Source organism: Armigeres subalbatus, chromosome 1 (assembly GCF_024139115.2).
Source record: "Armigeres subalbatus isolate Guangzhou_Male chromosome 1, GZ_Asu_2, whole genome shotgun sequence".
Taxonomy (NCBI): domain Eukaryota; kingdom Metazoa; phylum Arthropoda; class Insecta; order Diptera; family Culicidae; genus Armigeres; species Armigeres subalbatus.
The window spans coordinates 84,390,178-84,417,919 of NC_085139.1; the positions used below are offsets into that span (position 1 = coordinate 84,390,178).

At 38.8% G+C, this 27,742-nt stretch overlaps 1 protein-coding gene across 7 annotated transcripts in view; it reads right to left on the minus strand.

Annotated features, from left to right (window-relative positions):
* LOC134227655 (uncharacterized protein DDB_G0283357-like) overlaps positions 1-27,742 on the minus strand; it is a 695,055-nt gene that overhangs the window by 396,893 nt on the left and 270,420 nt on the right. For all 7 annotated transcript variants that reach the window (XM_062709336.1, XM_062709333.1, XM_062709342.1 and 4 more), the window contains one exon: positions 25,189-26,185. In XM_062709336.1, coding sequence (XP_062565320.1) covers positions 25,189-25,272 — 84 coding nt within the window. In that variant the 5' untranslated portion in view covers positions 25,273-26,185. The remainder of the gene's footprint in view (positions 1-25,188; positions 26,186-27,742) is intronic.

The following is a 27,742-nucleotide window of genomic DNA, read 5'->3' on the forward strand; positions in this document are numbered from 1 at the left end:
AAAATTGAATCGAATCGAAATTGAGTCGAAATCGAATTGAAATTGAATCGAATCTAAATCAAATCGAAATCGAAACGAAATCTAAACGAATTCAAATCGAAATCGAATCGAAATCAAATCGAAATCGTATCGAAATCAAATTAAAATCGAAATCAAGTCGAGATGGAAACTAAATCGAACCAAAATCTTATTGTAATCAAATCAAAATCGAATCGAAATCGAATCGAAATTGAATTGAAAACGAATTGAAATCGAATCGTAATCGAATCGAAATCGAAACGAAATCAAATCGAAATAGAATCGAAATCGAATTAAAATCGAATCGAAATCTATTCGAAATCAAATCGAAATTGAATTGAAATCGATTTGAAATTGAATCAAAATCGAATTGAAATCGAATCGAAATCGAACCGAAATCGAACCGAAATCGAATCGATTTCGAATCGAAATCGAATCGATATCCAATCGAAATAGAGTCGAAATCGAATCGATATCCAATCGAAATAGAGTCGAAATCGAATCGAAATTGAAATCGACTCGATATCGAATCGAAATCGAATCGAAATCGAATCGAAATCAAATCGATATCAAATCGAAATCGAATCTATATCGAATCAAAAAAGAATCAAAATCGAAATAGAAACGAAATCGAATCGTAACCAATCGAAATCGAATTGTAATCGAATTGAAATCAAATCGAAATCGAATCGAAATCGAATTGAGATCAAATCGAAATCAAATCGAAATCAAATCGAAATCAAATCGAAATCGAAATCAAATCGAAATCAAATCGAAATCAAATCGAAATCGAATTAAAATCGAATCAAAATCGAATCAAAATCGAATCAAAATCGAATCGAAATCAAATCCAAAACGAATCGAAATCGAATCGAAATCGATTCGAAATCGAATCGAAATCGAATCGAAATCGAATTGAAATCGAATCGTAATAGAATCGAAATAGAATCGAAATCGAATCGAAATCGAATCGAAATCGAATCGAAATCGAATCGAAATCGAATCGAAATCGAATCGAAATCGAATCGAAATCGAATCGAAATCGAATCGAAATCGAATCGAAATCGAAATCGAATCGAAATCGAATCGAAATCGAATCGAAATCGAAATCAAATCGAAATCGAATCGAAATCGAATCGAAATCGAATCGAAATTGAATCGAAATCGAATCGAAATCAAATCGAAATCGAATCAAAATCGAATCGAAATCGAATTGAAATCAAATCAAAATCGAATCGAAATCGAATTGAAATCGAATCGAAATCGAATTGAGATCAAATCGATATTAAATCGAAATCAAATCGAAATCGAATCGAAATCGAATTGAAATCGAATTGAGATCAAATCGATATTAAATCGAAATCAAATCGAAATCGAATCAAAATCGAATCGAAATAGAATCGAAATCGAATCGAAATCGAAATCGAATCGAAATCGAATCGAAATCGAATCGAAATCGAATCGAAATCGAATCGGAATCAAATCGAATAGAAACCGAAGTCGAATCGAAATCGAAATCGAATAGGAACCGAATCGAAGTCGAATCGAAATCGAATCCAAAGCAAATCCAAATCGAATCCAAATCGAATCCAAATCGAAATCGAATCGAAATCAAATCGAAATCGAATCGAAATCGAATTGAAATCGAATTGAAATCAAATCGAAATCGAATCGAAATCGAATTGATTTCGAATCGAAATCGAATCGAAATCGAATTGAAATCGAATCTAAATCGAATCGAAATCGAATCGAAATTGAATCGAAATCGAATCGAAACTCAATCTAAATCGAATCGAAATCTAATCGAAATCGAATTCAAGCCGAAATAGAATCTAAATCAAATATAAATAAATCGAAATCGAATCGAAATCGATTCGAAATCGAATCGAAATCGATTCGAAATCGAATCAAAATCGAATCTAAATCCAATCGAAATCGAATCGAATCGAATTGAATCGAAATCGAATCGAAATCGAATCGAAATCGAATCAAAATCGAATCAAAATCGAATCGAAACCGAATCGAAATCGAATCGAAATCGAATCGAAATCGAATCGAAATCGAATCGAAATCGAATCGAAATCGAATCGAAATCGAATCGAAATCGAATCGAAATCGAATTGAAATCAAATCGATATCGAATCGAAATATAATCGATATTGAATCGAAATAGAATCGAAATCGAATCGAAATAGAATCGAAATCGAATCGATATCAAATCAAAATCGAATCAAAATCGAAATAGAAACGAAATCAATATAGAACTGAAATCAATTCGAAATGGAATGAAAACCAAATAAAAATCGACTGGACATTGTTATATGGAAGAAAAAATGAATTGTTCAGAATTCTTAAGCATCGTAATCGTAGCCAAGAGCAAACATTTCCCATCTTCCTTAACTGATAAAAAATAAAGGAAATGCGTGCCAAGCGATCCCTACAATATTTCTCATAATATCCATCAGCAAATATACCCTCCATTAAACACATAAAACACGATGTGATCCTATCATTATTATCATTCGCAAGGGTTCCATGCAAAATAAACACTTTCCGGGGGTTCGGTCGTAAAATAGAACTGCTCACTAATGCTACCCCTGCCAGTCATTTTGCATATCGGCCGTGTCTGTCCGTCCGTCGTTTCACTCAGCCTTTCAGCACTTTCGGCGTACCAAACAACGACGACTACCAGCCAAAAGATAGACGGTCAGGTTGACCCTTCTTCCCTAAATCAATTCCTCCGTTCGCAACAATTTTCACTTTTCCCGCCGCCCGGTGCAGGTTCATTTCTTCCACCTGGAAAAAATGGGGTAATTGCTTCCGACAATCTGCAGAACTGGCTGTATGACCATTTCTGGAAGACAGAAAAATATTGAATTCAATGGAAAATGTGGAGTTTTCATGAAGAACAATTTTTGATATTCGGTCGCATGAATCAAAGAATTGTTCTATCGGGATTTTCTCTATTGATAAATAAGAAAGAAGTGTAAAATTACGCAAGGTGGATAGGAAGACATTTCATTTTTGGATATTGCCAGTCATTTTCGTGCGGCCCATCCTATCCTGTTTTCCATTCATGTCCGACGACTTCCATCACAGCGCACCTTTCCATCAGGGTTGCCGAGTCTTCCCAGAATAGAATATCAGGAAAGTGTTACTGAGAAAAATGATCAAAACGTGCTTTGTTGTCCGTGTCGAATCATTAAGACATGATTTTACCGAGACATGACTTCTATCTGTTGGTTTTCGATGCTACAAAAAATAAATAAAAGCCCAGACAAATAAACGGTATTAGAAAGTAATTCATTTAGGGGGATTTTTAATAGTTTTGTACGATATTGCATAAAGTCGCTATTGCATATCGAAATAAGTCAGGAAGGTTTTGATTTCTTTGTGACGTGGGCTCCAAGTAATCTGCATCAAAGTGTAGAATCGAAAGGCTCAATTTACTTCATTTTTTATACTTATGCCATTTGGTATTGATCATTAAGCACAAACTGCAGAACGACATTCATCCTTCTGGCAACCATATTTCTATTAATTGTACATACCATCACATCCATCATGGTCCGAGCGAACAAGAAAAGAAAGGGCGCCTCTCCAGAGGGCTGAAAAATAGCGACACATAAAGTAAACAAAAGATTGACTCACCCTGCCCGGGACAAAAGAACCTGGCCGCTGCGATTTTTTTTCGCTTCAAGTCAATTTCCCATCTTCACAAAGTGAACATCGCACCGTGACGAAGTGTATTTATACGACAGCTTGGTCAGCAAACTGTCCACCCTGCTTGGACCGTGTGACAGCGCGGGGTCAGGAGGGGGAGCCGAGCCGGTCCCAAGGCAAACATGCAAATTAGAGCTGTTTGTTCTTCGGTTAGTCAATAAACCGACTTGTGGACTTTCCCTAGTTGTCGCCGAGCGAGGGTGGGCAGTAAGTTCTCGGAATTTTTCCTGCAACAACAGGAACGAAAAATGTGAACGTTTACCGCCCAAAGCTTCGCTCAGGAAAATGGCAAGGCTCCCATTATCAGTCTGCCCTTTGAGATGGCTAAAAGAAGATCGAAAGCTTGAACTCGCTTTTAAAGTCCCCTTGGTGGCTGCCCGTTGGCGACGACGCCGGTGACAACAGGGTGAAGACAACCCGGAATAAAATATTTACCAACGATAGGTCTCCACCCGTGTCTGTTTCGGTTGTTTGGACGTGCCGTTGGTTGGTTGGTTGGTTAGAGACATAAATTACCTGGATGCGGGTCCGAAATGGGTGGGGATGTGCTTCGGTTGCGACACTACTGGGGATGGACGGTAGCAGCACATTTAGATGTCCGATAAGCAAGGTGGCTATTTTTGGAGGGAGCATCGCTATTTTTAGAGTTAATCCGAAATAGTAAGGGAGCCAACATGGTCATTTCCGCAAGCGCAGCGGCCATAAATTTTGCAGGATTTATTTCAATGTGATTTGAAAAAGTATTGGTGGGAATTTATTGTGAAAACATTGGGGAATTACTGGCTTACTGTGAGCAGTAAGAGAAAATAACTGAAGGGGATTTCCAAATTAGAAATTGATGGCATTTCAGAAGCCCATAGCAGAATAATTACTTCAGAATACTTTTGAATATTGACAGAAAATTTGTACGGAGAATTCTTCGATGGCAAAAGTTTGTGGAAAGTGCTCTAAAGCCATCATGATTATGCCGTCTGTTGTGGATATTGTGGTTTAATATTTCACATGAACAGTTCGTCTGAATTCGTCTGAATAGTCAAGAGACATATAGAGTAAAAGTAAAAGTAATACGATTTGGTGGAATTCAATGGAATTGTATTAAACTCGTCTTATGACAGTGAAGAGTAATATAGCCAAATTCCATTTGAGCGAATAGAACGTTTGGTCGGAACGGTAATCAGGCTGGAAAGAGTTTGTCATTTGCTTAACCGGTCATACGACCGTAGTTATCGTTTGCTGAACAGGTCATTAATTCGAAAATGTCGTTTGGCCGAACTATATGCGAAAATGCGAAGTGTTGATAACTCAGAAATGAGGAATTCGAAGTACGATGTCCAATTTCTCACTATTCATATCTCATTTCTCACTTGATACAGCAGCAAGTGAAAATGAGAAGTGGGAAAGATAAGTTTGAAAGAGAAGAGTTAAACGAGAAGTAAAAAGTGTGAAGTCGAGTCTCACAGTTGAGGTCGAAATACGTATCTGCAAAGATAACAAAATTTAGTGGAATCAAATGGAAAGCATTAAACTCGTCTTACACGGATGAAGAAGGCGTTTTACTTCTAACTCCCAATTTATCATTTCACACTTTGTAGAGTGCGACGTCTGTTTCTCTGTGTTGATATTGTCGTCTGATCTTTTATCTCTTATACCAATCATGTCCATATCTCATTTTGCTATGTAATCAACATTTGATATTATTGAGCTATTTTTGTCTACTCGGGTTGCCATACCCCCCTCTTCCAAAGACTGTCAACGTGGTATATGGAAGGCTCCTTATTATAATTGCTCTTTTTGCAGTTCGGATTCCTGGGACACTGCAAGAAAATGGCCGGTAAAACTTTTGAAGAAGGAGTGGAATTTCTGATGAGTTGTTATGGTTGGGAGGCCGTTTCGTAAAATCTAGCAATTCAGGATCCAAAAATCGGGATTATAGCCCGGGTTTGAGTACCATGATTTCCCGTTCAATGGCAGGAGGATGGATCTTTCAATCCTGGAAAGAGCAAGGAGACCCGTTTTTCTACAATTGTGGAATGTACAGCCCGTGTGTGGAGCTCAGGGGTCCCAAGAAAGCACTTTTCGACAACGATCGCACATACACCCAGTGAACTAGTGGAGAGTTTTCCGCTTTACGAAAGGTATTCTCCTTACTAGGGCGGGAATCGAACCCACACCCCACAGCACGCAATTACGACCAGACGACTGACGCCGCTAACCGTACGGCCGTGAAGCCCACGTTTGTTAGATAAGGCGGCGCAGCTCCCCAATCTCCATCCTTAAGAAAACAGACAAGGGCTGCATGACGGGCAGTATCGTCCGCAAGGGGATGCCCGCGGATGATATTTACGGCATTTGCACAAAAAATGTTCCATCGTATTGTGAACTCCGCTGATTTCGCATGATATCCGGTAGGGGCTCTCACCAAAGCTATGTGAGTGCCAGGTGGGTTCGGTTCACTATGACTCATATGCGACCAAATCCAGTCACATTGAAGTTGCTGCAACCAATTCGAACTGAACTGTGCTACTAGGGCAGAGACAGGATATTATCTGCTGGTTATTTAAGATAGGTAGGTTGGTCCAAGAAACGGTGCTGCCCTGGATTTTTCCGAAGTTAGGCGGTAAATGATGAATGTCCTACAGTAGCAGTCTTAGTATTGTCAGAAAGATTTCTTAATCCAAACCAATGGTGTCTGACTTTGGGATGGACGATGCACAGTATCGTGTTCGCAGGTACTCCGTGACTAAAATAAATACTCCCCCTAAAAAATTAGAAAATTCCCATAAAAAATATAAAATTGCCAATAAAGAAATCAGGATATGAGCAATAAACAAATATAAAATTTACACAAATAAAACAAAATTTCCATAAACAATTAAAAAATTTCCACAAAACAAAAATAAATAAGCGCTTTTAAAAGCAAAAATTGCAATTATATAAGAAGAAATTTTCATAAAAAAAAATAAAATGTTCCACAAAAAAAATACAAAATTTTCATAAACAAATCAATATTAGCAATAAAAAATTACAAAATTTTCCACAAAGTAAATATATTTTTTCCATAAAAAATATTTTTTTTTCCACAAAATGATCAATAAATAGCAATAAAAAAATAAGAAAATTTCCATAAAGAAATATAAAAAAGCAATCAAATTGCGCTTTTTTCATAGATGACCCCTTCTTTAAAAGCGTTTAAAGTTCATGGAAAATTTCATCAGCTTTATTGCTTTCTTGTATTTTTTTATGGAAATTTTCTTATTTTTTTATTGCTTTTTATTGATTATTTCGTGGAAAATTTTTATTTTTTTATGGAAAAAAATATTTATTTTGTGGTAAATTTTGTAATTGTTTATTGCTAAGATTGATTTATTTATGGAAATTTTGTATATTTTCTGTGGAACATTTTCATTTCTTTATGGAAAATTCTTCTTTTATAGGGTAACGGTACCAATAGTGGAGGTATTAGTAGATCCACAAAAGAAAATATTTTTTTTTAATTGATAATCATGGAAAATTTACAGCTTTAATATCTTAGTCAATAGATAAACTAATAAATTTGCTAACAAAAATGAGATAGATGTCATTTAACATCAATAATTACCAAATATTGCTTGCACCACTATGGGTACACTGTTCCTTTAGTGGCGGTAAAAATTAATTTTGGTTCCCATAGTGGTGCTATCCATTGGTTTCTTATGAGACTCGCCACTATTGGTACAGTTGCACCACTATAGGTGCAAGGGAGTCAATTTTGTTAAGGATAATCATTGTTTTTAATAGTTTTTCAAGTGAAACCTTAAGATAAGTTGCATTTAACAGGATATTTGAAGCACGGCGCATCAACTGAAACCATCGTAAAGTGTATAAATATGATAAATCTCATTAAAACCCCACTACCTCCACTATTGGTGCTACCTCCACTAAGGGTACGGTTACCCTAATTGCTATTTTTGTTTGATTTTAAAAGAACTTATTTATTTTTGTTTTGTGGAAAATTCCTAATTGTTTATGGAAATTTTGTTTTATTTGTGGAAATTTGATATTTATTTATTGCTCAAACCCTGATTTCTTTATTGACAATTTCCTAATTGTATGGAAAATTTCTAATTTTTATTGGAAATTTTTTTTTTGCTGCTGGTACTCCGCAGTGTCCTGAGATTGAAACGTTGTGCTCTTACGCTTATTCGCGAAAATGCTCTGTCTCCAAGGTTGTTTGGGCTGCCCACTCTGCAGTGTGGAGATGACGCTGGCTGGTATGTAGCGACAAAAAAATAAAATAGTGCGTATTCAGTAGAGAAGATGTTTCATTGTTGTGGAAGACTGTCCGAGATCGCTAAGTTAACGCCGAAGACCCCGCTTCCGACTCCACGGCTTGAAAGTGACCCATTCGTAAACGTGCTTGTAATTTCTATAATCATCTCGTAAATGCTTTGCCTCCGAGCTATCACCTCTGCAAAAACGTTGAGCTTTGGAGCAATTTTTGATGGCTGAAGAGAAGTGCCAGAGCCCGCTCCACTGGGAGGAGACCGTCACCGACTATCGTACACAAGATCTAGTCTCCTTCACTAAGATAGTGGATGCTGTGGTCTCCGGATGCGGATGCGTCGAGAGAGGCGGAGTTACGGCAGATGGCGAAATGGCAAGATACCTGTCTCGGTATAAACAGACTCGCCTGGTGTGGACGAGGGCAATCCAGTCGATGACAAAATATCGGTGAGGTTACGGTGGACCAGGTAAGTGCCCAGCCAACACAAGATCGTATATGATGTCACATTGGATGCTAAAGTGGAGGCCATATAGGTACTTCCCCATACAATATGTACGTATATCGCTCCACTTTAGCATCCTATGTTGCATCATATACGATTTTGTGTTGACTGGGTGAGCTTCCGACCAACAGAGTAGACAACCACAGACGAGAAGCCCTATTTTCGGTTTTATAGGATTCGGACCAAGGTGGTTACTTTGGTTTTGCAACTAGCTCCCACTGCCTCGTATTCGGGACATGAGTGTTAATCCTCGAAGGATGCGAACCTTAGGCACTTTCACATTTCTTTGGTTGGGGATAAGATGTTCGCTCAATTTAATGCTCGACCCGGACATCTGGGGCCTCCTTAGGAAAACATGACCATAACGCATTTTCTGGCAGTCATCGTGAAGCCTGCCGGGGTAATCCAACGGTGGACGGTACTTACGACGGATTGGGCTTTGATACGCGTACGTCTGGAGGTGTCGCCGGCGACGACCAGTAGACTTTGGTCGGTGTAGATAAAAATGTGAATTTGTGAAGGTAGGAAACGAACCACCATTAATGACAATAATAAACAAGGTAAATACCAGGAGAGACACTTCCGGTACACCTGTTTTCTCCTCGTTAGTTCTTATGAGTTGGTTTCCGATGAGAGTTTGGAAGGAAGCTTCGGTATTTTGAGCAGACTAAGCTAGGTTCGCCAAATCATGAGGCAGAGGGAAGAAATTCTCGGTGTACTCCATCTGGGCCGGAGGACTTGTAATTATAAAGCTTATATATGAAACTTGAAAAGTTTAGATAAAACCTAGCAAAAATAATACGTATCGTCAAATGTGAGCCGGAAAACACCATCACCAAACTACGATGGTTTTTTGACTATAGGCCTTTTATCGTCGATTATAAAAAGATAACTGCGGCCCTTTCAAAGCTTTTTTTTTATGTAACCCGTTGGCAGTCTCTCGACTCAAACTCTACTCCGGGTCCATCCCTGTTATTCCCCACGGTAATTAAATTTGCTTCTATGAGCCTCTATTTTAGATCAATAATAGACGTTCCTAAGTCACGTTGCTCAAATGGTCACTGTTTTAGGCCTGATCCAAATAGTTTTATTAAATAGTCCCCTTCAATAACATGATCACCGTTTTCATCATTATAACTATCACTCATCACTCCAACTTAACACTGGGTCTATTCCCTGTTGATCCGGTGATTAAATTTGCTTCTACGAGCCTCTATTTTTGATCATTAACAGACGTTTCTAAGCTACGTTGCTCAAATCACTGTTAAGGCCTGATTCAAATAGTTTTCTACTAAATAATCCCGGTAGCATCACTTATTATCGTTTTCACCACCATCACTATCATAATTACTATTGTCCCTGTCATCACAAATATCTTATTTACAGTCATGAACACACACACAATGAATCGATCATCAAAACAGCGCTGTTATATATCATATAAGAACCGACACTTCTACTAGCTTTCATTGGACATGTACCGAATATTTTACATTATTTCTAGTATAATTATAAAATAATTCCCACTTCTAGCACCTCAACTCAATATTGCATTTCATTCTTCATACTCGCTGCGAACATGTTCCCAACCCAAATCAACTCTATATTTTACCTAGCTTCTTCTGTCACTATGTCTACACCACCAATACCAACTTGTGTATTAACCTTTTCACTAACACTTGCATAACCACACAACATCACCATTTTCATATCAACAACCATTTTTTTCACAATTTCATCGAGATCATCAATTATCACTACTATCCCTACTACAATGTTAACGCAAACAAAAACTAGTCAGTCATTTTTTTTTTTCTAAATTTGCAGTTTTCATCAAACAAATGAAGCTCAAAAAATAATAAGCTTAAAATCTATCACGAGAGTCAGTCTTATTGTAGATATGATGACAAAGAGAGAAAACACGAATAGAAGTGCATTTTGAAACAATAATAACGCACTAGATTTTGATAAATATGACTCGTTTAAAATTTATTTTAGAATCTATTTAGTCTATTTACCAGGCCACACTTCAGTACCGTGCGCCCAGCAATTATCAAAAATTCTCAACTTAACAACACCGAATACTGTTGCTATGGGCCTGTTGGTCTTCAAAAGCTTCGAAATCGCCTCCGAATAAAATTCAACAGGTAATAATTTTCCAGACATTTCTTGAGCTTCGAATTTTTGATAGGGTTAGGAAGTCTTATGGTAGATCTTTATGTCTATGGATCTACTGTTAATCTAGTCATAATTATGTCGAATGTTTCGCACTGTGTCATTATTACTCTGTCTGTCTTAGTTATCTTATGTTTCCTACGTTATTCAGTTCAATTCTATACTCATTGTAGATTATGTTACGTTTTGATGTCAGTTCATTGTCTCTATTGCTAAAGGTCACCTCCTCTCAGGCGAGTATCCTAGTTCAAGCGTATAAGTAAGCACCGCTTAAGAGTTAAGCAAACGTGAAAAAATGCAGAATGTCTTGATGATATTTTCTACTGGTTAATTCCTACGTAGCTATGTTTAAGCGTGGCTATGACTCATCATCATCAGAGAACGCCTCTGAAAAGTATTGCCGCATAGCAGAGATCATTATCACTGATGAAAAGGACCTCTACCTGTCTGCTCCACTATTCAAGGCTCCAAGATACGATGTCCGTTGAATCACATGCACATGCGTAAAATCAGTGCATCAATGCCAGATTATATGTGATGCGGCATTAAGGCTCAAGACTCCATCACAATGTTTTGAAAATTAATGACTGTATCGCTTGTTTGTAATAGTGAGGCAATTGGTACGGAAAAGTGCAGCAGCGATAGATAAATTTTGTTTACGACTGGGGTGGGTGGAAATGGGATGTTAAAAATATGCCGGCTGATGCATAATGTTGCCAGACTTGACGAAATGTTTATTCTATATCATAACACATGTTCACGGTGTATCAAATATATGGGTATTTAGCGGCTTAAATTTTTTTATTCACCACTTGGAATTTAACAGAAGCTTACATAACATGTTTAAATATTTATTTCTGGTATATTTGTTCAATACGACAAACAGCAATGATTTTTTCCATGAAACAAATCTGGCAACGGTGAAGAGATGATTATTTTCTCGTGTATGTACACCTTTGTTTGCGTGTTGGCTGGCGTATACGTTGTATTGTTTGGATTGAATGAAGTTGCATCCCGTAGATTTTGAACTCACCATTTCACTTATTGCGCTAGTGAATTTGAGTCTTCCGCATTTTATTGCATTCACAATACGGTCGTCAAATTTGTCTCTCACTTCAATTTTTGGAAAGCAGTTTTCGACAGTTTTTGGACGCGAAGTGAATTAATTGGTAGTCAATATTGAAGAAAAATGTGAAACTCAGTTAGTGAATATGTTTTAGGAGTGATTAAATCAAGGAAACAGTGGGAAAAGATCAAGTGAAAAATCAAGTGCGTGTGTATGTGTTTGCTCCGAACGTTCGGAGTTAGTATGCGTTCGATAAAAATACGAATGCCAGCCCAGGAAAAAAGGCAGTTTTCAGCGTTTTTCCAGCAATTCCTCAGTAATTGTTAATTTAGATAAGTGAAAAATTAATATGAAAATGTAATGAATATGCAATGATGGAGGTAAGTCGGCAAATAGCCCCAAAATATTGAATTTAGTTCAAAACTTTATTAGTATTAGTGCGGATTCGAATAAAATCATCGTGATTATCGAATTGATTACGGTTTATAGAGCCTTAAACAAAAAATAGTCAACATGCGATATCACCACGACAGGATATGTCTTTGGTTGCCATATCAGTGCTAATGGCGTAAGCCCACCCATCGCGGCAAGATAACCTATCCGAGGGGAGGGAGAAATAATGTAAGAAAAATGCTTGAGAATATCATTTCAAGACCTAAGTCTCAAAACTACCCATACGCTGCTGCAAACAAAGACCCAAACGACGACGCGACGAATCCAACAGCTCTCCCATGCAAACCAACACCATCAACACGCACGCGCCACCAGACTCCCGAAATCGACACTCGAGCTCGAGTCCCCGCCCACAAAGACAAGTCACTGTTCAAACGAATGTTGCCTTAATTGACTCCCCCATCCCGGGCACAGATTTTTTCCGAGGGATACTCAATATAAGTTCCACCGGGAAGCCAAGCACCAGAGATTGAGGAAAATCAGATAATCCAGCATCAGGCGTCTCGCGTCTGTTATTTAAGCAGAGAAGATGTTATAGGTGATATTCTCAATACGGCCGTTCAGAATGGTTCAGCGGATGTAAATTATGGATCATTATCAGGTCTTGTAATTTTGAGCAAAACATTCTGAATACACGCGATAAACTATGAATATTATTATATCGGAGTTTTTAATTAGGATCGCGAATCAAGCAAAAATACTGATAAGTATAAGTTTGTAATTACTACCGACATTGTATTTGTGATCAAAACTGGCATTGTGTTTTTAGTTAAAACTCAAGTATACTAAATACGTAACGGAATAAAGTAGTGTTATTAAAAAATTATAATAATTTACATTATAAATTCTGATTAATATCAAGATACTGATCCAACATCACATCTTCAAGGGCTCCTCACAAGCTACACATTTCATTCAGGCACTTTAGAACGTCCATGTAGTAACTTGTTCACACTTGAAATCTGCCTCGACCAAGTTGGCAGAACGCGCCCTTACCCTTTCTGAACCAAAGGGCAGGGAACTTCGGCCCTTTCAAAGTTTCTTGAAAACGAAATATAGAAAAATTATTTGGAACCCTGAATCCGTGGAGGCACTTGAGGAGGTTAAGGCCAAATGAATAATCACTTCAATTTTGACAAGCCATTTTGTTTCTGCAAACTTACGAAATGACCACTGTCCATGTGGTTGCCGAGGCCTTATCAAGGAGTTTAATCGCTGGAACAAAGTACGGTTTAAAGAGTTCTGAATGATTTTTTTGGGAACGCGGGAACTCTTTCGGTGGCTTGATAAGCTGGCTCAAAGAAATTTGAAACAACGTGTCCAACGGTGATCGAACGGATGGCCGCTTGGAAACGCCAATATTGGGAAGCAACCACATCTGTAACGTAAACTATGACGAGGCCATCTTCTACTCATATTGTCGGACGGCAGCCAGCAGAGGCGATTACGAAACTTTCCGAGACTCGGCGTAGCTGACAAGCAAGGCGTCGGTATAGTATGACCAAAGAACTACCCAAACCGATTACACAAGTGGCCGTAGTAGGCGCCTTTAGAGGGCGCGATGGCAAAACAATTAAATTGTCTTACGATAGGGTAAATTAAGAATCAAACGGTTTGCTCAGTTCTTAACACACTAACTCCACCGCCCCATTCGGAGAACCGCGGATCCACTCGATCCACCCAGGCATTCATATTTCCACTCCATTCCGGACTGACTGGCTGACCTTATAGGGCACTGCAGGTACGGATTGCTAGGAAAATCTCTTTTAAGTCTTCACGTTTACTAGCCTTGTTGCACAAAACAGATAGGCATCATAGAAATGGTGGAAATTAGCAAGTCCAGACACCACCGAATTTCGGATAGCAGTATTTTATTCAAATTGTCCGATACTAAATTCGTTCGGACCAAATTTAAACCATATAGTTCACATGACATTATATGTTACACAGAAAAATATTTGACGAAGAAACTTTAACAAATCGACCCCTTGAAAGGGGCCCTAAATGGACCGAAACGTCAGGAAAAGATTAAAATTATAGTTCTCACTTCCCTTCAAAACTACGAAGCCAGTAAATCTCCCAAAACAAGTTCAATACTACAGTCGAGTAAAACACTCAGAATTTCCTCCAAAATGTTTCAATGCCTAGGGTAAAATACCCAATAGTGGAGGAACTAAGCACGTTCCACCACTATTTCTTGCTTTCCATCAAGTCTATAATTCATTGCACTTACCTCAAGAGTGTATAAGAAAGATCGTTAAACATATTTTATCCGAAAAGTGTTGTAATTGCAGCAGAATCCATTATTGCCACCTAAAATAGTACCTCCAAGTACTGGTACAGTGTTCCAATAGTTGCGTTATTTTTTAATTCGTGTTCCTATAGTTGCGAATCCCATTGTTTTCATATGAGACTCGCAACTATGGGAACACTACCGCAACTATTGGTGCAAAGCCGAGAAAAAGATAAGGTATTTTAGTGATACTTTACCGATTTTGAGGGAAATCTAATCCTGTTTCCTTTTATTTCGTCTACTGACTTGTCAACAAATTGATGGACTACATGGGTTACTGCGTTCAATTCGTAGATTTGGTAAAAACAACACTACCGCAACTATAGGAACACCCACGACTATCGGATCTTTCACCCTACAATAATTGTTCCAGATGTTGCTCTCTCACGTAATGCTCCAAAAACTCCTTTGGAAATTCCTCCTGAAAATCATTCGAATATTCCTTACAAAATTCATTCGAAAATTGACTCAGAAACTTCTCTAGGAATCTTTTCGGTAGCTCCTAAGGGAGTTACTTCGGAAATTGCTCCAGAAAAGGTTCGAAAATTCCTCCAAAAAATCCTTCGGAAATTCCTTCAGACAATCCATAGAAAATTATTCCAGGAACTCAATCGGAAATTATTTCCTTTTTCCGGAATTCCTTAAAAAGTTCTTAAATTCCTCCATTTAAAATTCTTTTGAAAACTCCATTAGCAATTTCTTCACAAATTGTTCCACAAACTGCTTTAATTTTCAAATTTTAAAAACAATTTGTTACGATATTCCTCGAATTAATTCCTTCCGGAGTTCTTTCAGAAATGCCTCTGGAAATACTTTCGAAATTTCCTCCAGAGGAATTTTAAAAGAAATTCCCAAAATTTATTTAGAAACTTTTTCCGCAGATTCCTTCGGAAATTTCTAGTGGAAATTTCGAAATTTGTCCACTATTTTTTCACAAATTTCCACCTGGAATACGCTTAAAAATTTATCAAGAGATTCAATATTTTTGAATGATGTAACGACTTGGCGATTACTCTTAAACAATGAATTATTTGAATTGACTCTCATGGCTCATAAATTTTTCCAGCAATTCCATGGGAGTTCCTCCAGGAGTATAAGGGAAATTCCTTTCCAATTCCCATGTTATTTATGAATTTACCTTAGGAATTTCCGCACAAATTTCCCTGAAAATTTGTTTGTAAATATAACCATAAATTCCATGAGAAATTGTTACAGAAATACCTTTCGGAGATTATCCAGTATTTCTTTCGGAAGTCCCTTAAAAAGTTTCTTTGGAAATTCATCCAGGTATTCCTTTGAAAAATCATCAACAAAGGAAGATCCGAAAGAAGTTTTATAGGAAACTAGCTTTATGTTACCGGCTTTGGTCGGAGTCGAAAAGTAAACTATGCAATTCAAATGTCTTATTGCAGCACCAAATACACATAAGTAGATATATTGACGAAAGATAAATCAATTCATAGATACAACCCGGTGTGTACACTGTGATCGGCAATAACACTCTTACTCCATATAAGCGTCTCCTCAGAACAGGGAACATGTGTTCCGAATTTGAATGAAATCGATTGATTTTTTTCTGATTCGATTCCCACCATACCTGCCTTCTTTCCTAACACTCTATAATCGTCTACTCAGGACAAAAAAGAAAAGTTACACTAAATTTTTCTTTAGAAGTAGTTAGCGAACATACATACGTACATACATATTTTCATAAAAAAATCTTTCGGGAGTTCATCAATGAATTACATAGGAAACTAGTCTAGGAATTCCATCCGAAATTCTTGATATGCTCCGAATCTATTTTAAAAAATCCCCCGTAATTTCTCTAAGAAATTCTATGAAAATATTCGCAGAAGAAACTTAAAAAGTATTTCGAGAGGAATTGCTGTAGGAACTCCTGGGTAAATTTATTTGGGGGTTTTTCTATGGAATTCCTGGAGAAATTCATAACAATGGAGGGATTTCATAATTATTTCCTGCAACTTGTACTTGCATAAAAGTCTAAAATACGAACCTTACATTAAGCTCAGAGGATAAGACCGAGTTTTTCGGTGTTTAATTTCGGGTGGATGGGTCAAAAATTTTGTTAATGGTTGTTTATAACCCGCCAGAAAACGATTGTTCGTCTTTTTTGGAGAAAACGTTTACTGAGTATTCAAGACGCTATGAAAACATCGTTGTAGTCGACGATGTCAATACCATCATGCTATGAGTCAGCCATAAACGTAATATTCTGAAGTCGGTATTGCACACTTTCTCACTGACATTGATCGGTGACGAACTAACTTATTTTTACGATAGTGGCTGTTCTCAGTTAGACTTGCTTGTTACCAGCAGTGACGTTGGCATGCTACGTTTTGGTCAAGTCAGTTTTCCTGACCTTACGCAACATGATCTTATTTATGGTTCCAAGTATGGTTCACTAGATTCTGACGTCGAGCGACCTTCCAGGAAATATGCAAACTACAATCTGGAGCTATTGCAAAATGCCGTTCTTTCTATACCATGGAATGAGTTCTATGAATGCCAGAATCCAAAGGATTTACTGAACTTTATCAGCCAACATTTAGTAAGCATCCTTGACAACTGCATTTCACTGCGTACAAGTAACAATCGACGAAATTCAAATCCGTGGTTTACTGCAGAGGTCTTTGTTGGAAAGGGACCTTGCTTATAAGGATTGGTTAGCCGCTCCACCGGACATGAAACAATGCAAACGCTAGACGTACAAAGGGCTACGAAACCGAGAAACGGCGATAGTAGCAAGAGCCAAAAAGCATTTTACAGAGAGATTTTTGGACAGTCGGATCCAACCCGGAATATTGTGAAAAAGTGAAAAGTCTTGGAATTTGCAAGAACAAGTCTTTGCAAATATGTGATTTTTATCCAGACGAAATCAACAATGTTTTTTCTAGAAAACTACAATAATAACTCGATTCACAACTATCAGCGTACTGCTGTTGCACCAGTTGCGTCTGCTTTCGATCAGTACAGTGGTGGGAAGTCGTCAATGCAATTAGAACCGTCATGTCAAATTCACTTTGAACAGATGGAACAATCATGTTCTGGAAATTAATCCCTCCTCTGGTGGTCGGGCATTTAACGTGTATGTTTAACAAACTCATTGAAACGTCACTTTTCCCGCTGGATGGAAGCATGTAAAACCATACCGTTAAAGAAAAAGCCCCACGTGAATTTGTTTAATTTTTTATTTGATCTTAACTCCTGTCTACGTACGTATACGATCTTAGTCGCTACGACTCCGTTACCCATCTGCAGAAAAACGAAAAACCTTGTTGGCTGTTTCAAGACTGTACGCTAGGGTGGCTCAAATTAGTATGGGACAAACTTTTTTCAACTTTTTTGATGGGCCGCCCTCTTATTCGGTTCTATTTGATGCCCTGATGTTCTGGACAAAATTTCAGCCAAATCGGTCAACGTTTGGGCGGTGCTAAACTCGTTGGAAGTTTATATGCAAAAACATCCAAAAACAGTGAATTGCATTTGGACGGCACAATCTTACGATGAAGAACTATGCCCAAGCAACATGCCCAAGTAACGCGGTTTTCAGCATAACATTCTGTATTTAATTCTACAAGAACTGAATGAGTATCATGATTCTTGATCGTAAATTGCGCCGTCCAACTGTAAATCACCGTTTTTGGATGTTTCTGCTCATATGTTTCCATATAAACTTCCAACAAGTTTAGCACCGCCCAAACGTTGACCGATTTGGCTGAAATTTTGCCCAGAGCATCAGGGCATCAAATAGAACCCAATAAGAGGGCGGCTCATCAAAAAATTTAAAAAAGTGTTTTTTGAGCCACCCTACTGTACGCTCATTGTTAATGTGTATTATTACGTAGGATTTTGGAAATTCGGTCTCCATCTGTGTTGTACTATAAACTTTCAAAATCGCAACGGCTACGTCAGCAGAACCTAATCATACCACACAATAGGACGTAACTCTACAAAAACTCGTTTTTCATCAATGATGTGGCAAACTGGAATATGATACCAGCCGAAGTGAAGCGATCGACATCAGAAACAAATTTAAAGATGGATTGTTTGAATTACCGGAATTTTTTTTTTTTTTTTTCGTGTATTTATTTGGTAGGCACTTTGTGTTCTTGACCGCTACTGTGCCGTGATCTACTGTGGTACTCTGCTGAACAGAGTCCACACAGAATCTATTTTTTTAGATGTCCATATTTCGTTATTGTTGTCGTTGCCAGTCCATATCATCGTGAGTCCATTGTGTTCATTTGTCCATGTGGTGAATCCAGTGATCGTTGCTTTGTTCGGTTGCCATTAATCGAAGTACGTTGGAGGTATGCCTCCGAGAAGAACAGATTTTTGTCAGTCGTCATTAGGCAGCCGTGTCAGTGAGGCGCGTTCCCCAAAACGCCACCGTACGGACTGCTCTTCTGGTGACTGGCAAGGGTTTGGTGGAGGGACTGGGAATCGAACCCATGATCATTCGCTTAAGAGGCGAACGTGTAGCCAACTACGCTACGGGACCCCCCAATTACCGGAATATTTAATTAAATTTATACATGTAACTCTTACCTAATTTTTATTCGGACTTCTTGACACCGGAAGTAGTGTTTTTGAAAAGGCTTGTACATTAAGCTACTAGATAACAAATAAACAAACAAAGAAACAAACAATTAACGATGACATTCCTTAACGAATCTTCGATTGAATTCCGAAAAATTCTCAATATCCCACGGAATTCCCAAACGAATTTTTAAATGAATTTTCGGGGGAATGTTCGAAATAACTGCAATTCCTGGAGGAAAATCAGAAGATTTTTTTTTGAGGAGTTTCCAAACAAAATTCTTAAAGATATTTCCAATAAAACTCCAGAGGAACTTCCTTTGGAATTTCTGGAGAAATTCCACAGAAATTCCTGGAAGAGTTTTTGAAGAATTTCTGGAGCAAGTAAGTACAGTGTGTGTTTTGGTCGTCAGGATAATAATAAAATATCTATTTGGTGTTTGGTGGCTCATACGCATGTATTGCGCTTTGCTCCGGTCGAGACAAGTGTGATCTTCAATTGTTTGCAGTAGCTATCGGGCAAGTAAGTACAGAGTGCTGCGCGTCCGTTCGGTCGTCCAATTCGCGATTCTCCTCAGTTTTCATATGCCACCGGGCGTGCATGGTTTAACATTTTTCTCGTGGCGAGACAGCGAATTAGTGTTATTTCCCATCCCATAGATCGCATCACTTACCGAAGTGAATCCAGATAAATTATACTAAAACGATATCCTATCCCAAGACAATCGTGGAGATGCAGAGGTATACTCGGTCTCTAGTACCAACGAGAGTCGGACTAACAATCCTTCCTTTCTTATATAACCGTAAGGACGTGGCCGGCGCTGTTATTGACTTTAGATATTTGAGCTCCTGAAACGTGTACATTGAGAATGGGTAGCAAGTCCCAAGCCCCATTTATTATGCTCTCTGTACAATTTCGCAAGTTCTAGTCAAACACGGAGTAGCAACTACGAATTGTGCGGTCCTAATGCTCATGCTCATGCTCAGAAATTTCCAAAGCAATTCTTGGGCAATACCTGAGAACATTTTATAAGCAGTATCTAGAACAAATCCTGAAGGTTTTTCTAAAGGAATTTTTGGACGAATTTCTGAGACAATTCCCGAGCGAAGCTCGTAAACAACGTTTGGAACATTCATTTTCCGATGAAATTGTTAGAAAAGTTTTCAATGGAACTTCCCAGTGGAATTTATTCGAGAAATATTTCAACAAACTGTTCAAAGAATTCCCAAAAAAAATTCTGTAACAATTTTCGAACAAACTTCACGAGGAATCTAAAGATGAATTCCTGAAAGAATTTAAGAAAAAAAATCCATGGGAAGATTTCCGGAAGAATTTCTGGAGGAATTCCCGGAAGATTTTCAAATACGACTTTTGAAAAAAAAAATTATAAGAGTTTTCAAATGATTTTTTGGAGGAACAAAAAAAATCTGAAAAGATATTTCCGTGGCGATTCCGAAGAGAAATAAACAGCATCGTTTGAGAAAATTCTGATTGAGTTTTGAAGAAATTTTCGAAGAAATGACTGGATGTATGTCCAAAAGAATTCCGGGAGCAATTAAGAGGGACTCAAGGAATTCTATTTGAAATTTCGAAGAAATTTCAGGAGGAATTTCCAATAAAATTTCTAGAAGAATTTTCCAAGAAGAATTTCTGAGGGTAAATTTGCAAAGTAACTCCCTGAAGAACTCCCGAAGTAACTGCTGGAGAAGTTTCTGTGGCAATTCCTGAGGGAAGAGTTTCAGCAACATCCGGAGGTAATTTCGAATGAATTTAAAGCTATTTCGGGAGAAATTTTCGGAGCAGTTTCAAGAGGAAATTCCGGTGGACTTCCGGATGGAAATTTAGGAAGAATTTCCGATATAAATTAAGGAACAATTTTTGAAGGAATTATTGAAAAAATTTCAAAAGAAATTAGTAGAGGATTTTCTAAAGTAACTCATAAAGCCCTTGGCCGGTTCATCTCGTCTCTGGGAGCATTGCCGATGGAACTTCTGGAGTTATTCCAGAAACAATTTAAGGAGGAATTTTCAATGAATTTCCTGAAAAAAACTTTTGAATAAATTTCAAGACGAATTTAAAATAAAAAAAAAAAATTTGGGGGAATTCTGGAAGAAACACCCGGGGAAACTTCCGAAGGAATTTCTGGAGGAATTAATATAGTATTTTTTGGTAGATTTTCCGTTAGAATTCCTGAAGGAATTTCCTAAGTAACTCCAGCAGGGACTTCTGAAAGGATTCCTGGTAGAGTTTCTGAGGCAATTTCGGATGGAAGCTGATAAGCAACATCTCCAATAATTTCTGGAAGTATTTGCAAGTACATCTGGAACGTCCATCTTCCGATGGAATTCCTGGAGAAATTTCCTATAAAATCCTGGAGGAGTTTCAGGAGGAGTTCCCGATGGAACGAATTTCAGGAGAATTTCGATTTCTGGAAGAATTTTGAGAGTTGTTTCTAAAGAATTTCCTTGGGAAATGCTGGTAGGAATTTGTGGAATAATTTCCTACGGTATGTTTGGAGAAATTACCAAAGTAGCTTCCGGAGTAACTTCCGAAAGATTCACAAAGAAATTTCTGAAGCGATCCCTGAGAGAAGTTCATAAGCAAAATTGGGACCTTGAAAACACAATACTGACTAGTTTAGTTGCAGCAACTCTTATGTGATTCGATTCTATCGCATATGAGTCACTGTTAACTTGTTTATGACAATTTTTGCAGGAAGTCTGGAAGAGAATTGTAAAGGAAGTTCCAAACGGAATATCCAGCAGAATTTCCAAAAAAAAAAACACCTCCTACATGAGTATCCAGAATAATTCATTGTTTCAGAGTAATGATCAAGTCAGGACATCACTCAATCAAAATGTTCAAGGGGAACACTTTAGATAACGAGAAAATCAGGGTAACTTTTAACCCCCAGGTCCAATTTCAACCTGATTTGGACCACACATCCCCAGGGGAAGATAACAAAGGGGTTGAGTGAGTCATAAGGAAAACAGGGAGGACGATTATAGATGGAGTTGAACGGAAAATCGCGAGGTTAAGCATCCGTACGTCAGTCGTGAAAAACGTAAGGCGTATCGGACGTTGGACATACTAAATCTCCCATTTTTTGATTAGGTTATTGGAGATTGTAAAATTCCCCGTAAACACATTTCTTCAATTGAAAAAAAATATATATATACTTTTCCAGAAATAACCTAACCATTTATCATAACCATGACATTTTCCGCAAGTATCATATCTGTGTGGTACTAGCTCAGAGTAAATGAATGAATGACTTGAGTGAACACTCACCGTGAGACTTTCCATAGTCATCCAAGCAATCTATGTGTTACCTTACCCCAATCAGTTTGTAAACGTCAAGCAGGCAAGACGTATAAGGCCCAGAGTGATTCCTTTTCGTTAGTATTTAGGCACGCACAATGGTGATCCTGCCACGAGTTGCATTTTTTACGAAAGCAATTCAAACTTAGAACCTATAGAGAAATAAAAATGAACATCTGAAAAGGGATCACTCTGAGCCAAAGTGTTATTGTAAGTGTGATGTGTGACAAAATTTTATTCAAGTTTGGTTTGATTAGTCAATTCTACTAAAATGAATATTCATAGAAATTTTTGTAAATAATGTTTATGAGCGACTGTATCAGCACATTGTGTGTCGATTAGGACCGCGCTGAGAGCGGGTTGATTAGGACCGCGCCGAGAGCGGGTCGATTAGGACCGCGCTGAGAGCGGGTCGATTAGGACTGCGCTGATAGCGGGTCGATTAGGACCGCGCTGAGAGCAAGTCGATTAGGACTGCGCAGAGAGCGGGTCGGTTAGGACTACGCTAATAGCGGGTCGATTAGGACCGCGCTGATAGCGGGTCGGTTAGGACCGCGCTGATAGCGGGTTATAATACAATAATTAGTTCAGTAGAAGATTCTGTAGCAACCATAATTTGTTAATAGCTGGCTGAAATTTTAATCATGGCCAAATGGCCATATGACCTAAAGTCTATTCGACATAATATATTTTCGACCTAGTGTTATTCGTTGAAACATCATATGACTAAATGTCTTTAGACCAGGTTGTATATGTTCGCCACAGTAAATATCCTGTATAAATACATAAATTCATTCGAAGAAATGTTTTTCAACGAAATCGTATATATTCCACTTCTCCAAATGATGCATACCCGAATATGTTTTCATTCTGTCCTTACAAAGAATTAATCTTTATCTCGGTACGATAAAAAAATCAATATTTCAGACGCTGGAAGAAGTGAGTTGATTATTCTTGAAAAACATCAATACAACAAAACCAGATACCACAGCGATGCCTTTATCACTGGGTCACTTTTTGACATTATTTATTCCCATCTAGCCAAAAATGAGACCACTGTCTAAAGCACCTGCCTTAACCCCATGGATCGAAATAATGTCGCACCCTCATGTTCCCGCTGCCGATAGTTTCGTACAGCTTCAAGGGCCGTCCATTCTGCCGGCTTCGCCTCCATTATTCCCATTATCTAGATCACATTATCAAATCCCATTCAATTACGATCCAATTTCCTTAACAAGCAGCAGTTGCGCGGAAATTCCGCCAATCACACTCTTTGGCACCTGTGCTCCGACCGACACTAACCCTGCAACCAATAAACGGTGGCAGCTCGCGTTCATTTCCGATTACATTTGCACAAGCTCGAACGATTCCAGCGAAGATGTCCGTTGCAGGAAGCAGCAAGGCACGGTGGCGACGGACGGGCGGCGGTCATGCACTATCTGCTGCCATTGACCTCTCGCTCGTTTACGCGGATGCCGATCGGGAGGAGGTCTTCGACATAGAACAATCGCAATATGCTACTGTGTGCTGCCTGGCAGACGGCGACGGTGGCCATGGTGGCTCATTCCAGCTGCAGCCCTGTGATTTCGAAACTAACCCAACCCAAATCGGGTAGTGTCTTTCCATGGAAAAGTCCTAGAGCTGGAGAAGCACCGGCGGGCGCGAATCGAGGAAATTAATGTAATCTTCACGATCTTTGCGCGCGCGGTCCCACCTTCTCCCGTTTTCCCCAAACTCGAGCTGAGCGCTATGCATCCTATACTGTGCAGCGGTAAGCTGGCGACAAACGACGTCGTCAGTGTGCTGGAATCCGCGCCGAAAGCGGGTGCAGTGTTTACATAAATAAATAGCCAGTCACCAACGGCCAAGTTCTCGACGATGGCGTTGGCAGCGGGATCAGTGGCTCGTTCCCACATCGGATTTTTTTTCTCCTCACGCCTCACGCTGCTTATCTCAACGATTTTAAATTTATTTGAATTTAAAATCAAATTTATTCAATTCTTTGCAATCGTTTTATTATCGCCTTCTTTATTGTTCTCTAGGATGGAGATGGGTCGTGCCCTTGCTGGCCTTGCATTTGCATTGCCGCTCCCGGTTCTGCGTCGCCGGTTGGGTGTTCTCCGTTGGGGATCTTGCACAGGTGGTATTGGCGCAGGTGGACGATTTCAGAAAATTGTGGACTTTAAAGCGTTTCAACGCAATATCGAATGAGCCGAGCCTTACCAGCAACGATTTCCTTCCTGGCAAGTTTGAAGGGAAGAACACATTAATTAACAACTTAAAATTATTCTTCAAGACATCAAAACAGAAAATAATTTAGAGACGTTTGTCGTGGTTTTGCTCTGTGGCGGCGTTTTCGATATCAGGACGAACGTTATTTTAGCCGGGGTGACGTAGATTGGAATGGATTTTTTTATAGAATTTGTTTTCGCAAGAAGTTTATTCGAGAGGTTTTTTTTATATAGTTTGGTTATAGCCATCCGATACATACGCAACAAGTTTCAGAATTTCCTAAATTGTCACAAAGAGGGGAAAATCTGTTAGTGCAAAAAATCGAGACAGATTCAATGCTTATTCTTAAGATCATTTCAATTAGAAGTTATTCTGAATATGCTTTTCCGAAAATTATAACTTTGGGACTGTGATTATTTATTCATCAAAGAACCGAATCTAAAAAGAATAATAAATAAAATTCAAAACAAAGTATTAGATAATATGTAAACTATCCGATACAGGATAGAACAGTGCGCACTGAGAATACAAATTGAAATTGTTATGCCTTAGTTGTTACTCCTTTCCCTCAATCGCTTACCTGTAATTCGTGCAGGAAGTCGGTCTCATCCAGCAGAACGATCCGCACCGCAATGGTTTTCGATGATCGGCAAAGGCAGTACATTGTGGAGTCGTTTTCACTGGCTCCTAGACAGAACAGCGCGAAAACACCGAACTTATTCGTTGACTGAATCAGGCGTTTTCTTCTTCCTATTCCTTCTTATTTCCGAACAAACAATTCTTCACTTGCGAACACAAAATACAATGATCACACAACTCACAGAGGGGGAAAAAATATCAAATTATGCAGCTTCACGGGCTCCCACTTGCCATTGTCAGGCCGTACCAAGAAGCAGCACCGCAGAGGAAGTCTTCAGAACATGGTGCGGTCCCATCCATCATCACGCCCCGCCAATAATGCTGGTACTGCTGGGCGGTATCTACTTCTTCCAAATGCTGCTGGTGCTGCTGCGTACGTGACTCCCAGTTCCAGGTCTCTCTTTGATTGTTGATTTATCGCTTCTTCACCTGCGAGCTGATGCACACTGTCTACTAGATGCGAAGGATCGCACACATAGTCCAAGGGATCAATCGATCCTCGATGACGACGGAGACGATGGGGTCGATTGATTGATTGATTGATTGATTGGGGCTTGCGCGGATTGCGGCTTGATGAATTCTAGACCAACATTTGAAAAGGGCGTAACAGCCAAAATTTATTCCTTCGGATTCCTTGTCTACACACATAGCCATCTACATAGACGAAAAACGGGAGCGATTGAATTTTGGCTGTTACGCCCTTTTCAAATATTGGTCTAGAATTATCCCATTGCGCGCAGTGTAGGGTAGTTGTTGATCGCGGTTCCCTATTCAAGTGCCGGCACTGAGCGGATTGAAAGGCTGCAGATGGTGGAGGGGTTGCTTGGAAGGCTATTGTTTGTCGTAGTGATTAGTGAACTCCCGGCCTTCAGCGGTAATTATGTGCCGGTCCTGAAAGAATGCGAAACCGTGCGATGAGGAATTCCAGTCGAAGTGCCCTGTGAACAAGTGAGAAAAACATTGCGATTAGATCGAGACGTTCTTTGATGAACTGAAAAATAGTAATGGGAATCGTTTGGAATGAGGAGTAGAGAGGAACTCAATTTTATTTGTTGACTGTGGCAAAAGTTGAAAGATTATTTGAATCGCAATATTCATTATAAGCTAATGGTGTTTATCAATAAATCGAAGCTGAAACATCTGAATGATTCGTAAAATACGAGGAAGGCAAAAAATAGAACTATTTTTAGGCTGGTAGAAAAGTTCATTTGCAAAGAAAAGATAAATAACAGAGAACTAAATCGAGTGAATGAATTTCTTTACTTCGATAAATTCAAGTCCCTTTGATGATAACTAACAGAAAATAATACTAGCCCATCGTATGACAAACAGAAAACAAAGTTAATTGTATGAAACGGTTCAAGAAGCTTGAGAAGCTTTTCATAGAAGCCTGGAAAGCTTCTCCAAACATCTTGAAAGACTTCTCATAGAAGCAAGGACGAACTTTTCGGAATCCACCTCGCGTTTTCAAGTGCAGCACTTTAGGTATTGAAGCAGCGAGAAGCTGTCATTATTTTATCTACCCTTGCTGCGACACATAAAAGCCAAAAAAAAAAGAAGATGGCAGTAATGCGTTTCGTGTTTATTGAGACTGGTGACCCCGAAAACACGAGATGATTATTTGGATTCTGGACAGTGTCACTTTAAAGGTTTCTCTTGCAGCATTAAAAGGAACTTCTTCCAAAAGCTCAGAAGGTTTCCCCCAAAAACTTACAAAGTTTCTCCCAGAAGCTTTAAAACATCTTCCGCTTCAGCTTTTTTCAAAGGCTCGTGAACTTTCTACAGAATCTAAAGACATTCGAAAAACATCTCCCAGCCAATCTTTAATCTACTCCCGCAAGCTATAGAAGCTTCCCTGAGAAATTTGAAGTGCTTCTCACCGTAGCATGAAAATGTCTTCTAGAAACTTTTAAAGCCTCTTCCACTAGCTTAAAAAGCATCTCCCAGAAACTTGAAAAGTTTCTCCCAGCCGTTTTAAATAAATGAAAAGCTTCTTCCAATAGCTGAAAAAAGTTCTTTCTAAAGCAGGAAAAGCTTTTCTCAAAAGCTAGGAAAGCTTTATCCAAACGCTGGATAAGTTTTTTTTTCCAAAAGCAGGTAAAGCTTTTTCGAAAGCATAAAAAGCTTTTTCCAAAAGCTGGAAAAACTTCTGCCAAAAGCAGGAAAAGCTTCTTCCAGAAGATAGAAAAGCTTCTCCTAGAAGCTAGAAAAGCTTCTCCTAGAGCTTGAAAAGCTTCTCCTAGGAGTTTGAAAAGCTTCTCCTAAAAGCTTGAAAAGCTTCCCCCAGAAGCTTAAAAAGCCTCTCCTAGAAGCTTAAAAAAGTTCTTTTGGAAGCTAGAAAAACCTTTTTTGGAAGCTTGGAAAGCTTCTCTTGGAAGCTTGGAAAGCTTCTCCTGGAAGCTTGGAAAGCTTCTCCTGGAAGCCCTGAGCTTCTCCCAGAGCTTCTCCTGAAGCCTGAGAGCCTCCTGAAGCCTGGTGCTTCTCCTGAAGCCTGC